Source organism: Physeter macrocephalus, chromosome 19 (genome assembly GCF_002837175.3).
Source record: "Physeter macrocephalus isolate SW-GA chromosome 19, ASM283717v5, whole genome shotgun sequence".
In the NCBI taxonomy this organism is placed as follows: Eukaryota; Metazoa; Chordata; class Mammalia; order Artiodactyla; family Physeteridae; genus Physeter; species Physeter macrocephalus.
In genome coordinates this window covers 61,250,400-61,264,205 of record NC_041232.1, presented here as the reverse complement: position 1 = coordinate 61,264,205, position 13,806 = coordinate 61,250,400, and the positions used below count along the sequence as shown (strand labels likewise).

The 13,806-nt window shown below is 39.0% G+C and overlaps 1 protein-coding gene across 16 annotated transcripts in view; it reads right to left on the bottom strand.

The window, feature by feature from the left end:
* The window catches only part of KATNAL2 (katanin catalytic subunit A1 like 2), a 152,879-nt gene extending 140,566 nt beyond the window's left edge, over window positions 1-12,313 (bottom strand). For 6 of the 16 annotated variants that reach the window (XR_003677144.2, XR_003677143.2, XR_003677145.2 and 3 more), the window contains exon 1: window positions 12,215-12,306. Coding sequence is in view for 9 of the 16 variants with exons in the window: in XM_024132294.3 (XP_023988062.2) it covers window positions 12,215-12,265 (51 nt within the window). In the remaining 7 variants the exon portion in view is untranslated. Of the gene's footprint in view, window positions 1-12,214 lie in introns of all 16 variants that reach the window. The other 10 variants (XR_008615921.1, XR_008615922.1, XM_028480066.2 and 7 more) reach the window with 6 other exon arrangements.
* Window positions 12,314-13,806: the final 1,493 nt, after the last annotated feature.

Here is a 13,806-nt window from a genome sequence, read left to right as displayed (position 1 = left end):
ACAGTATGGAGGTTCCTTAAAAAACTAAAAATAGAACTACCATATGACCCAGCAATCCCACTACTGGGCATATACCCTGAGAAAAACATAATTCAAAAACAGTCATGTACCAAAATATTCATTGCAGCTCTCTTTACAATTGCCAGGACATGGAAGACATATATATGGAATCTAAAAAAAAAAATGGTCATGAAGAACTTAGGGACAAGACGGGAATAAAAACACAGACGTACTAGAGAAAGGACTTGAGGATACGGGGAGGGGGAAGGGTAAGCTGGGACAAAGTCAGAGAGTGGCATGGACATATATACACTACCAAACGTAAAATAGATAGCTAGTTGGAAGCAGACACATAGCACAGGGAGTTCAGCTCGGTGCTTTGTGACCACCTAGCGGGGTGGGATAGGGAGGGTGGGAGGGAGGGAGATGCAAGAGGAAAGAGATATGGGGACATATGTATATGTATAACTGATTCAGTTTGTTATAAAGCACAAACTGACACACAATTGTAAAGCAATTATACTCCAATAAAGATGTTTAAAAAAAATAGATGGAAAAATCCTAAGCAAAATATTAGCAAATTGAATCAGCATTATGTAATATAAAACTTCTGTGTATCCCAGGAATGAGGTAAGGTTGTTTTAATATTAGAGAATTAAGCAGTATAGTTAATGCACCACATTACAAAATAAAGAGTAATCATATGATCACTTCAACAAATGTAGAAAAGTGTTCGATAAAAATCAACACACTTTCCTTAATTAAAAAAAAAACCAAACAACTGTGGGTAAACTAAGAATAGAAGAAAGCTGCATTAACTTGACAAAAAGATATCTACCAAAAAACCTGTAGTATACATCATACTAAAGGGTGAAATGTTAAAAGCTTTCTCTTTGAGCTTGGGGAAAAGACAATAATGCCTCTTAATTCCACTTCTGTTCAACATTATATTATATTGGAGGTCCTAATCTGTAAGATTAGGCAAGAAAAATAAATAAATGGCATAAGAATTTTTTAAAAAGATTTAGCTCTTTTATTCATGGATAATTTGACTGTGTATGTAAAGAAATCAAAATAATTCACAGATAGTTATTAGAATTAATAAATGAATTTAGCAATGTCACTAAAATAAGATCAATATACAAAATCAATTGCATTTCTACATATCAGTCATACATATAAACAAAATTTTAAAAACCAAGAAACCATTTACAATGACATAAAAACCATTTAGAATAGTATCAAGAAACTAAAATTATTTCTAACAAAAACAGACAAAACCTCTATGAAGAAAACTCTAAGTTGCTACTGAAAAAAATTAAGGAACCTAGAATAAAAAGAGATACTATACTCCTCGATTGTAGAATTCTTTATAATCCTCATTATTTTTAAATTGTCAATTCTTGGGACTTTCCTAGTGGTCCAGTGGTTAAGAATCCACCTTCCAATGTAGGGGACGTGAGTTCGATCTCTGGTTGGGGAACTAAGATCCCACATGCTGCGGGGCAACTGAGCCCACACACCACAACTACTGAGCCTGTGCGCCACAACTAGAGAAGCCTGTGCACTGCAACTACAGAGCCCACGCACTCAGGAGCCCACACACCACAACGAAGAGTCCACGTGCCACACCTAAGACCTGATACAGCCAAAAAAATAATTTTAAAAAATAATAAATTAAAATTAAATTGTCAATTCTTCTCAAATTTATCTTCAGAGTCAATGCCATCTCAATCAAAATCAGGCAACCTTTGTGGAATTTGACAAGTTGATTCTAAAATATGTAAATACATGTTGTCAATAATAGTGTGACCAAGGATTGGTTCCAGATGGCGGAGTAGAAGGACATGCACTCACTCCCTCTTGCGAAAGCATCAGAATTGCAACTAGCTGCTGAACAATCATTGACAGGAAGACACTGGAACTCACCAAAAAGGACACCCCACCCCCAAACACAAAGGAGAAGCTGCAGTGAGATGGTAGGAGGGGTGCAATCACAATAAAATCAAATCCCATAACTGCTGGGTGGGTGACTCACAAACCGGAGAACAATTATACCACAGAAGTCCACCCACTGGAGTGATGGTTCTGAGCCCCATGTCAGGCTTCCCAACCTGTGGGTCTGGCAACAGGAGGAGGAATTCCCAGAGAATCAGTCTTTGAAGGCTAGCGGGATTTGATTGCAGGACTTTGACAGGATTAGGGGCAACAGAGACTCCACTCTTGGAGGGCACACACAAAGTAGTGTGCGCATCAGGACCCAGGAGAAGGAGCAGTGACCCCATAGGAGACTGAACCAGACCTACCTGCTAGTGTTGGAGGGTCTCCTGCAGAGTCGGGGTGTGGTTGTGGCTCACTGTGGGAACAAGGACACTGGCAGCAGAAGTTCTGGGAAGTACTCCTTGGCATGAGCCCTCCTGGAGTGAGACCATTAGCCCCACCAAAGAGCCTCTAGGCTCCAGTGCTGGGTTGCTTCAGGCCAAACAACCAACAGGGAGGGAACTCAGCCCCACCCACCAGCAGACAAGCAGACTAAAGTTTTACTGAGCTCTGCCCACCAGAGCAACACCCAGCTCTACCCACCACCAGTCCCTCCCACCAGGAAGCTTGCACAAGCCTCTTAGAGATTTTTAAGGAATTTAAAAGTTTGTTAATATTGTGTTAAAAAGGATATGAAAAACTTTCACAAAGGTGAAATGGGTAATTTTCAGAGACTGCTGGTAGGAATATACATTGGTATAGCCTCTTTGGAGGGCAAATTGGCAGCATAGACTGAAATTTAAAATGTGTGTAGACAAGCCTCTTAGATAGGCTCATCCACCAGAGGGCAGACAGCAGAAGCAAGAAGAACTACAATCCTGCAGCCTGTGGAACAAAAACCACATTCACAGAAAGATAGACAAGATGAACAGCCAGAGGGCTATGTACCAGATGAAGGAACAAGATAAAACCCCAGAAAAACAACTAAGTGAAGTAGAGATAGGCAACCTTCCAGAAAAAGAATTCAAAATAATGATAGTGAAGATGATCCAGGACCTTGGAAAAAGAATGGAGGCAAAGATTGAGAAGATGCAAGCAATGTTTAACAAAGACGTAGAAGAATTAAAGAACAAACACCTAGAAGAATTAAAGAACAAACAAACAGAGTTGAACAATAGAATAACTGAAATCAAAAATATACTAGAAGGAATCAACAGCAGAATAAGTGAGGCAGAAGAACGGATAAGTGACCTGGAAGACAGAATGGTGGAATTCACTGCCATGGAACAGAATAAAGAAAAAAGAATGAAAAGAAATGAGAAGACAGTCTAAGAGACCTCTGGGACAAAATTAAATGCAACAACATTCACATTATAGGAGTCCCAGATGGAGAAGAAAGAGAGACAGGACTGGAGAAAATATTTGAAGTGATTATAGTCGAATACTTCCCTAACATGGGAAAGGAAACAGCCACCCAAGTCCAGGAAGCGCAGAGAGTCCCTGGCAGGATAAACCCAAGGAGAAACGCACCAAGACACATACTAATCAAACTGACAGAAACTAAAGACAAAGAAAAATTATTAAAAGCAACAAAGGAAAAATGACAAATAACATACAAGGGAACTCCCATAAGGTTAAGAGCTGATTTCTCAGCAGAAACTCTACAAGCCAGAAGGGAGTGGCATGATATATTTAAAGGGATGAAAGGGAAGACCCTACAACCAAGATTACTCTACCCAGCAAGGATCTCATTCAGATTTGATGGAGAAATCAAAAGCTTTACAGACAAGCAAAAGCTAATAGAATTCAGCACCACCAAACCAGCTCTACAACAAATGTTAAAGGAACTTCTCTAAGTGGGAAACACAAAAGAAGAAAAGGACCCACAAAAACAAACCCAAAACAATTAAGAAAATGGTAATAGGAACATACATATTGATAATTACCTTACACGTGATTGGATTAAATGCTCCAACCAAAAGACACAGGCTGGCTGAATGGATACAGAAACAAGACCCATATATACACTGTCTACAAGAGACCCATTTCAGACCTAGGAACACATACAAACTGAAAGTGAGGGGAGAAAAAGATATTCCATGCAAATGGAAATCAAATAAAGCTGGAGTAGCAATACTCATATCAGATAAAATAGACTTTAAAATAAAGAATGTTTCAGGAGACAAGGAAGGACACTACATAATGATCAAGGGATCAATCCAAGAAGAAGATATAACAATTATAAATATATATGCACCCAACATAGGAGCACCTCAACACATAAGGCAAATGCTAACAGCTATAAAAAAGGAAATCGACAGTAACACAATAATAGTGGGGGACTTTAACACCTCACTTACACCAATGGACAGATCATCCAGACAGAAAATTAATAAGGAAACACAAGCTTTAAATGACACAACAGACCAGATAGATTTAATTGATATTTATAGGACGTTCCATCTGAAAACAGCAGATTACTCTTTCTTCTCAAGTGCACACTGACTTTCTCCAGGATAGATCACATCTTGGGTCACAAATCAAGCCTTGGTAAATTTGAGAAAACTGAAATCATATTAAGCATCTTTTCTGACCACAACGCTATGAGATTAGAAATCAATTACAGGGAAAAAAAGTAAAAAACACAAACACATGAAGGCAAACAATAAGTAAATAAATAACCAAGAGATCACTGAAGAAATCAACGAGGAAATCAAAAAATACCTAGAGACAAATGACAACAAAAACAGCACGATCCATAACCTATGGGATGCAGCAAAAGCAGTCCTAAGAGGGAAGTTTATAGCAATACAATCCTACCTCAAGAAACAAGAAAAATCTCAAATAAACAATCTAATCTTACACCTAAAGGAACTACAAGAACAAATAATAGTGTGACCATTTGACAAAAAGAGAACAAGTAGAAGTCTTTGCTCTAATGGATACAACTATATTTATTAAGACAGTGTGGTATTAGCACAGGAAATAGAGAAAAAGGCCCCTGGAACAGACTTGAGGACCCAGAAACAATTCTGCATATTTTTCAAGTCTGTAAGTTCCATTTTATTCTTTTTATATCTTCTGTTTTTCTCCTTTTTATAATCATGTTTTCCTTAAATGTTTAAACATATTTATAATAGCTATTTTTAAAGACCCTGTCTGCTAATTCTGTCTTTTGTTGTATTACTGGATCTTCTGTTGACTGATTTTTGTCCTGGTTTTGGCACATTTTCCTGGTTTTTATGACCACTAGTAGTTATTTCCTTGGATGCCAGTCTTGTGAATACCTAGGTTATATTGCCTTCTTTTAAGTATTTTGAGGGTTTTGAGGGGGCAGATAGTTTAGTTATTTGCAGGTAAGTCTGATTCTATCAAGCTTTGTTAGGAAGGAGGTTATCCAAAGTCACTTTTATTCTAAGCCTAGTTTAGGTTACTCTTAATGCATTGCCTTCCTGGAATCTCTACTAAATGCTCTGCTGTTCCATAAGAAGTCTCCACTCAGGTTGGCTGGACTTCAAATGTCTCTCAATGTTATGTAAGCACCAGTAGTTGTTCAGCTTATAGTTCCCTGATAATAGGTTTTTCCCCAGCTTCATACATTTCCACTCTGTGTATGCACAGCTTATATTCAGCCAAAAACTCAGATGTATGGAGCAATTTGTTTGCCTAGCTCCCTCCTCTCCGGTCCTCTTCCCTCCCAATTCTAACCAGCTAAGTCTTCCCAAACTCAACTCCCTGTCTCATCTCTGCAAAACTGCTGTGCTCTGCTTAGATACTCCCTTGTGTGCTAGAACCCAGTTACTGCTTCCAGGCAGAAGATCTTGTCTCATGATCACATTGCCCAACGTCTGAAAACAGATTATTCATATATTTAGTCCAGTTTCCTAGTTACATATAGCAGGAAGGCTAGTTTGGTACCATTTACTCTACCATATTTGAGAGCAGAAAGCTTTATCTTTTTTTTTAATGTTTACAAGATTGACCTGGGTGGAGAGATATATACTTTCTATACTTAAAAATAAAACCTAATAAAATTAACGTTATTTTTACAAAAGAAAGAAAGGATGTTTTTAACCCAAAACATCAAATATACAAAGTCATATCTGTATATTCTCATATTCTCAGTTAGTGGTTAAAAAGAAAAATAAAAGAAAAAAGAACAAATCTCCAAGAGTAGCAATGTGACACTAGCAAAATGTTCCAGGTTGTCTGATCAGCCTCCCTTTCTTGGTCCAGGTACAGGAAGAATGGGGTTCAACAGCAGCCATGGCACTTTTAAAGATGCCTACAAGGCTATGGCAGTGCTCGGTAGTGAAGTGGTTAACCTTCCTTATGTAAGAGCAGAGCCGAGAACTTAAAACATGAGTTACTTAAAATTCAGTTTAGCTTTATGGTGAGGTAGAGTTTGTTTAATTAGTATTTAGAACTGCACATTGTTTACAGCTATTGGTATTTCAATAGACGCTTAAATGTTTGAACATTTAAAGCTTAATAAGCCTTAGTTCTCTGAAGAAAAACATTGATGTAATTAAATTTTCAATTACTCTAGTTTTTTTTTTTTAGGGGTCCATGCAATTAATAAAAGTTAAGGCATTTAACAAGGCTCATTTAAAAACCTAATCTGACACCTCATTAATTAGCTAACACTTATAGCAGATATTTTTAATATAAAAGTTTCACACAAGCAAAGTCACAACTTTTGAAAAGTACATGTAATGACACATGAGAATAAATAAAAGTAACTTTTTCAGATTATTTTGTGTGTACACATGAATGTGTGGATCAATTATGGCTTTCTAAAAACCATTCTTCTGCACTGAGACCAATTACTGTTTGTTTGGTTTTAATTGTATGGTCAAACTAAAAACACTGAAGCAATTGCTCCTCAGAGCTTCCTTGCCCCCAGGATCTTACCTTCAAGTTGAACAAAAGAAAGTGGCGGAGGTTTACAAATTGCATATAGTCTTATTTTAATTAAACACTAAATTTAAAATGGAATAGGAGAAAATTCTCCACTCACAGATTTTGCTACCCACAGATCACTACTACAGCATCGGTACCACAAGGGAGTTCATGATTCACGCCCCATCCAGAACTACTGGATCACAATCTGAATTTTCAAAACATCCCAGGTGTTTAGTGTGCACATTAAAGACTCAGAAGCCCTGCAGAAGCATGATCAGTTTACCAGTCATGAAAGAAACTTGCCAGAGTCCTTGCCCTCAAGGAGCTTAGAGTCTACTGGGGTCAGGGGAGGCAATCAACAAGGAAAAATTCAATTATAATTTCCTGGGATAAAGGTGGCATGGTGATGTCTACTCATTGCATCAAGGAGGGGCACTTTGTCAAGTCTGGGAAGCAGGCTGACCAAGAAAGGCAAGTTCAGATCCTAAAGAACAAAAATGTAAGGGGCAGAGAAACATAAGCGCATTAAGGAGGCCAAGAAGGAAAACAGAACTCTAGGAGACTGTAGCATCATGAAAACCAAGAGAAGAGGCATTTCCTATGGATAATCAACCGTGTCAAGGCACAAAACATCATGGGTATCTCAAAACCACCATGTTTTATACATAGTAGCCACTAAGTAAGCGTTCATTGTATGAGTTGATGAATAAATGCATATTTACCTCAGTGTTACGTAAAAACCGGGGTATGAATTCAAGAGTATCTAACTCCCATTCTTATGCTCAGCCACCAACCCCTATCATATGCAAAGAAATAACCATATTTAAAAGTAAATTTTAACATATAAACATGTATGACAAATGCCTAACTTGAAACCAACAATAACAAAATAAAGTTATCTTTTAGGTATGAATCATATATGAGTTCTTTTTTTTTTTTTTACATTCATCTCTCTGAAACCACCCCCTGCAAAAGCAACTAGTATGAGTCTTTGTACCCAGTAGGCATTCAATAAATATCTGTAAAACAAAAACTGTTCTAGAGATTGTTTATCCCTGCTCTCTCCCAAAATCACATTAAAGTGATGGCAAAGGAATTTTTTTTAAAGGAAGGAGTAATTAAGTATAATTTATACACTGAACAGTGAGGAGAAGCCCCCCACCACCCCACTCAATTGTCTTTCCCTGTTCAACTCCAACAGTGGTGGCAACCATGCTTGTTTTGCCCTCATTCCCTGTAGAAGGGTGAGAAGGACTTCTCCTTGGAGAAACTGAAGGCCTCAGAGCAAAGACCTACAGACACTGACTGGCATTTGGGGATGTCCCAGTGAAAAGGCCCCTGGCTTCGTGATCATCCTACAGAGAAACCCATCTTTATTTGAGGAGCCTCTTCTAAAACACACAGATTCTAATTAGCTTTTAGGTGTCTCACCTCAGGCAAGGTTCACTAGACTTCTGAGGAAAACCTCCTACATGAAAGACAGAGAACCAGGGAAAAAAGCAAAGAAAAACCTGAGGGGAAACAGACATAATGCTAGGAGCAAAAGACAAAGAGGGAGGGAGGGAGGGAGAGAGAGAGAGAGAGAGAGAGAGAGAGGAAACCTCAGGGAGATAAAAGGAGCCATGGCATTTTGTAAGAACAAAATGCCGTGAAAAAGGAACGTTGAGACAATAAGAAAGACCTGGAAATAAAAATATGATAGCAGAAACTTAAAACTCAACAAAATGGGATAAAAAGTTGAAGAGGTCTCTTGATAAGAAAAGCAAGAAAAGTAAGCGATGTAAAATAAAACAGAAAACAGCATGATTAGAGGTTCCATTTGGAAGTCAAATATCCAATGAATAGGACTTCCAGGGAAAAGAAAGACCTTAAAAATACAAAAGGAAGGAAGGAAGGAAGGAGGGAGGGAGGGAGAGAAAGAAAAAGAAAGGAAGGAAGGAAGAGCAAGAGAGGGAAAAAAAGAAAGGGAAAAAATTATCTAAAGAAATAATGCAAGAATATTTTCCAGAATTGAGGGCATGAATTCCCTGATCTAAATGGCCCATAACTGCATACCAGAGCTGTGAATGAAAAAGGATTCTCAACAAGTGATATCTTCATGAAAATTCAGAAACCAGGGACGATAAGGAGAAGATTCTAAAAGCTTTCAGAGAAAGAATAGAACCAGACTTGTTGCAGTCACATTGGAAGCTAAAAGATAATGGAGAAATGCCATCACAAATGAGATGAAATCAATTCCAACCTAGAATATTAATCTCAGCCAAACCATCAACAAGGTGAGAGAAGAACAGAGTTTCATACATAGTACCTTACTTCAAAAACTTTGCCTCCCATGTACCTTTTCTCAGGCAGTCATTGGTCAGTATGTTCACTAAAACAGGGATATAGGACAAGAAGGAGGAAGACATGGGGTCCAAGAAACAGGGTTTCTGACACAGGGAAGAGGGGAAGGGATTTCCCAGGAAGAATGCTGCATAGCAAGCCCAGAGAACAACCAGTCTACAAAGCAGGAGATGCAAGAGGTCCAGAAAGGATGTCACTAAGAAAAAAAAAGAAACTGCAAGATTTCCTGGTGAGCTTCACCATATGGAGAGGAGTTTTACAATTCCTTCAGAAAATTTAGGAAGAAAGTAGTTATCAAATATACAGAAAATTAAGACAAAGGGTAAGGCATACTTAAGCTATGATTGAGTCCTGCCCAAAGTTAAATAAAAAATAAAATATAACCACAGTGTACCATATCAGCTGTGAATAACATTTTCACGGTCAGATTAATATACATAACTGTACTGAATATGTATTTAACCAAAACTTGTGATAAAGTGATCTTGGGAAAATGGAGGAAGGGAAGTAAGTTTGGGCTAGTGATAGAGCATGGAGAAGGAGTGAGGTAGGTTAAAAAAAGCCAAATGCTCATTTTCCATCAAAGTAAATAGAATTTACATCTGAGAATGAAAAATCAGAATTCAGAAGTTTTAACTTGTTATTTTGAAGAAGCTGCTATGAAGGGCAAAAGCAGTTGCTTCTGGGGAGCAATATTTGAAGGCAGTGTGAAGGGAAGCAGGAAACTTGTTTTTCTTAAGTTTTGTAGAACTATTAAATGTTTTTAAACTGAGTGTTGGCATTACTTTGTTTAAAACAGAAATCCAATATATATATATATATACTATATATTTAATATATATAGTATATATATATAAAATTTGAAACTACAATAAAAATTAACCAAATAAAAAGGAAGTATTCTTGAAATCCTAATACAGTAGACAACATAGATGATCAAAATTCCTTGTGGACATGCAATCCTCTTTATATCCAACTCACTGATCACCTCCCCCACCTCAATGTTATTCCCTCCACAGACACAGTTCCTTGCACTCAGACCCCAAAAGTTCAAGACATCAATGAGCATACCTAAATATGGCTCTTAGTCCCATCTAGGGAATAGAACCAAAAAATAAGACTGGGTCTCTGTTTCCAAGTCACATGAATTCTGTTTGAGAGGCTATGTCACATGCAGGAAATAGGTAATAACATAAATCAATCACAATTAAATGGTAACCTGTGTGGTACAAACCATATGGAGTTCAGAAACATGTCAGATCTGAGAGAATGTGCCTGGAGCAGTGCAAGGCAATATGGAAAGTGGTGAGAAAGAGGCTGGATGTAGAAGTTGGGCCACATCACTGCCTGCTCTATAGATCATGTCAAGGTTGGGGGTTTTATTCCAAGTGTAACGGAAAGCCATTAAAAGGATCCCAGCTAGGGAGTGACACAATTTTAAGCTCACTCTGATCATTAGATGAAGAATGGACTGGAAGGAGGAGGCAAAACCAACAGGGGTAATAGTTAAGAGTCTATCGAAATGGTTCAAGTGAGAGATGATAGTGGCTTGGACCCAGATAAAGGCTATTATTAAAGACCCATTATAGAAATAGAATCAGTAAGATTTGCTGATGCCTTCCTTATGTAGAGGATGGGGTGGGTGTGGTGGTGGGGGGGATGGTGGTTTCACATTCCCAGAGGGAGGAAGACTGGGAAAGATAACAGGTTTTAGAGAAGAAGGTTAAATGTTAGGGGTTGAACAAGTTAACATGCAGATTCTTGAGATTCCCCACTGGATTTGTCAAACAATCAATTAATTCATTTTCCTCTCCGTGTTCCATATTCTAGGATATCACATGGGTTTGGGGCTCAGAAAGAAGTCCAGTCTAGAGTCAGTTTGGGGGAGTTGTTGGCGTACAGATGGCATTGGAAGTCATGAAAATGTAAAAGACCATCTAGGACAGTGGTTTTCAAACCTGGAGTGTGCATTTACAATGCAAGTTTCAAGACCCCCACCCCTGAGAGTTTCTGATTCAGTAATTCTCAGTGAGGTCCAGGAATCTGCTTTATTAAAAGCCAGTGCAAAATGTTCTGATGCAGGTAGTTCAGGCTCAGGTTGGAATGGACAGAGGTGAGGCAGTAGAAACAGCAAGTGTAGCCAATCCTTTCCAGAAGTTGGAGAGAAATTGGAGAAGTTGGAGAGAGGTTGCTAGGTAGAGGGAATGTGAGGCCAAAGGGTTACCTTTTTTGTGTATTATTAGTTTTTTTTTAAAGGTGGGAGACACTAAAGTGGTGGTTCATAACCTTGGCTACACATTGTAATCACCTATTGAGATTTTCTAAAATATCAATGCACAGGATACACCAAGACCAGTAAATCAGAATCTCTGGAGGTGGAACTTAGATACCAGTAGTTTTTTAATTAAATTTTCCCCCCAAAGCATTGTTTTTATTTCCCCAGTGCCTGGCAACACAGACAACAGGAAACAGTATGTATTGTAAAATTCATGTGATCTTCCTGTGAAAAGGATAATAATCCAATTACCTACTTTCAAATGGGGAACCGGAACCTGAGAGAGTAATGGAATTCCTAAGGTCTGTCAGCCTTGGTAGTAGTCAATCAGGACCAGAACCCAGTATTCCAACTCCCCGGTCAGTGTTGTCCTGTCTTTGAACAATCCCATTTTGAACACAACCCAAACCCGCTCACCCATCAAGACTCGGCCTGCCTAATAATACCTCCCCCTCGACACCTCATTTCCTCAGTCACAAACCAACCCTACCGTCTCTTTCATCAAACCCGTTGTCAAGCCCAAACCCGCCTGCGTCCCAGATCCATCCTTCCCTCACCCCTGCCTCAAGCCCAGTCCCCAGACTTTGCGCTTGCTCCACTCGGGCAGCGGACTGTCACCATAGCAACTGGAGACACTCGAATCGGCCCTCAACAACAAGGAGAGAGGAGATCCTGGTAGTACAATTATTTTTTTGTATATGCTTTCCTTACCGCTTCCCGCGCCTGATGCGTGAATTTGAGAGTCTGGTAAGAAAGCTCCATCAAGACACTGTGTTAGGGACCGAGAGCAGGGAGAAAAGGAACCAGTTACTAGGCTGACCAGTACCTCAACCGATGGCGGCTCAGGGAAACCTGACGCTTAACCAGCCCGCCCCCTTCAGGATTGGCCAGAGCCTGGACATGCCAGCCAATCATTGAGCAAAGATGGATTCTTTACTCATGCCAATCAATGTTAAAATAAATCTGTTAATCCGGAGCTTTTGCAAGGCACTGACCAATCGAGAGACAGAAAGGGGATGATTGGCAGGTCTTGGGTCATTTGCAATTGTTTTGTTTCCCTTAATTCTGTCTCTAAAGTTTATGCACCATAGTATTTGTCCTTGATTTCGGCAGTTGTTCAGGCCTTCGTGACCCAATGCTTCTGTTCCCAAGACTCTATTTTGGCATCCCGTCTTCTCTAGGCCCCCCTCTCCCTCCTGATTAAGGTAAAGGTTTGGAAATTCCTTCCTGCTTTACTTTGAAATTGTCTGTACTTGGTCCGTCTAGATTGATAGAATCTGATGTGGACTATGGCTGTCAGGGGCTTTCTTGGATGCAAACTGTGCATTAAACTTTTCCTTCCCCTCCAATTTCCCCCACATCAGACCTACTCATTAGAAGGGGACAAACATGGACTTTACTTTTTCCTCTGCTTTATTTTCTTCATGTACTAACTACTCTTCTGTCTTCAATGTCTTTCCCTTCAGTCTCTTTTGCTATGAATCTTATTCTAAACCATCCTCTCCTCATTATCTTTGGCTTCCTTCATCCATTCTCCCCTCAGGATACAAAAATATTCAAGTCTCCTCAATCTAAAAAAAAAGTTCTCATCTTGTAATTGTTAAATTGAATCACCTCTCTGGCACTCACTTCAAGCTTTCTGGAAGGACTGGCTATCCTCTTCTTCACTTCCTCACCTCCCATTCATTTCTCAACACTTTCTGCCCCTACTCCTTTGAAGCTGTTCTTGCCAAAGTTGCCAATAACTTCCTAAATAGGAAATCCAATTATAGATTATTTTACACTTTACCAAATTTAAACTTGGCACCATTTGAAGTTGTTCACCAGCTCTCTCATTAGTAATAATAGCTATAATTTAGTAAACATTTAAAGTAGGGCACCAGTCAATGTACTACGTGATTTATGTGTTTATCCAATTTACTCCTAACACCCAATGGAAAGTTATTAATACTCCCAATTTACAGCTGTGGAAACAGGCTCAAAGAGCTGAGTTAACTCATTTTAGGTTATCCAACTAGATAGAGTTAAGATGCAAACCTAGGTCTCCTGACTGAAGTCAGTGTTCCTTTCCACTACACTCTCTTGCTATTCTTTCTGTCCAGTTTCACCTGTCATTCCCACCCTGACCCAGACACCTCCCCTCATCTCTCACTCCAGCATAAATGAACTGCTTACAATGCTTGTGACCCAGTCCTGAGCAGTTCCTTTTGCTTGGAGGATCATTCCTACCTCTTTTGCCTAATTGAAGCCTATTTTGCCTACTAAGAGTCAGCTCAGGAATCACTTTCTAGGACAATTCAGTG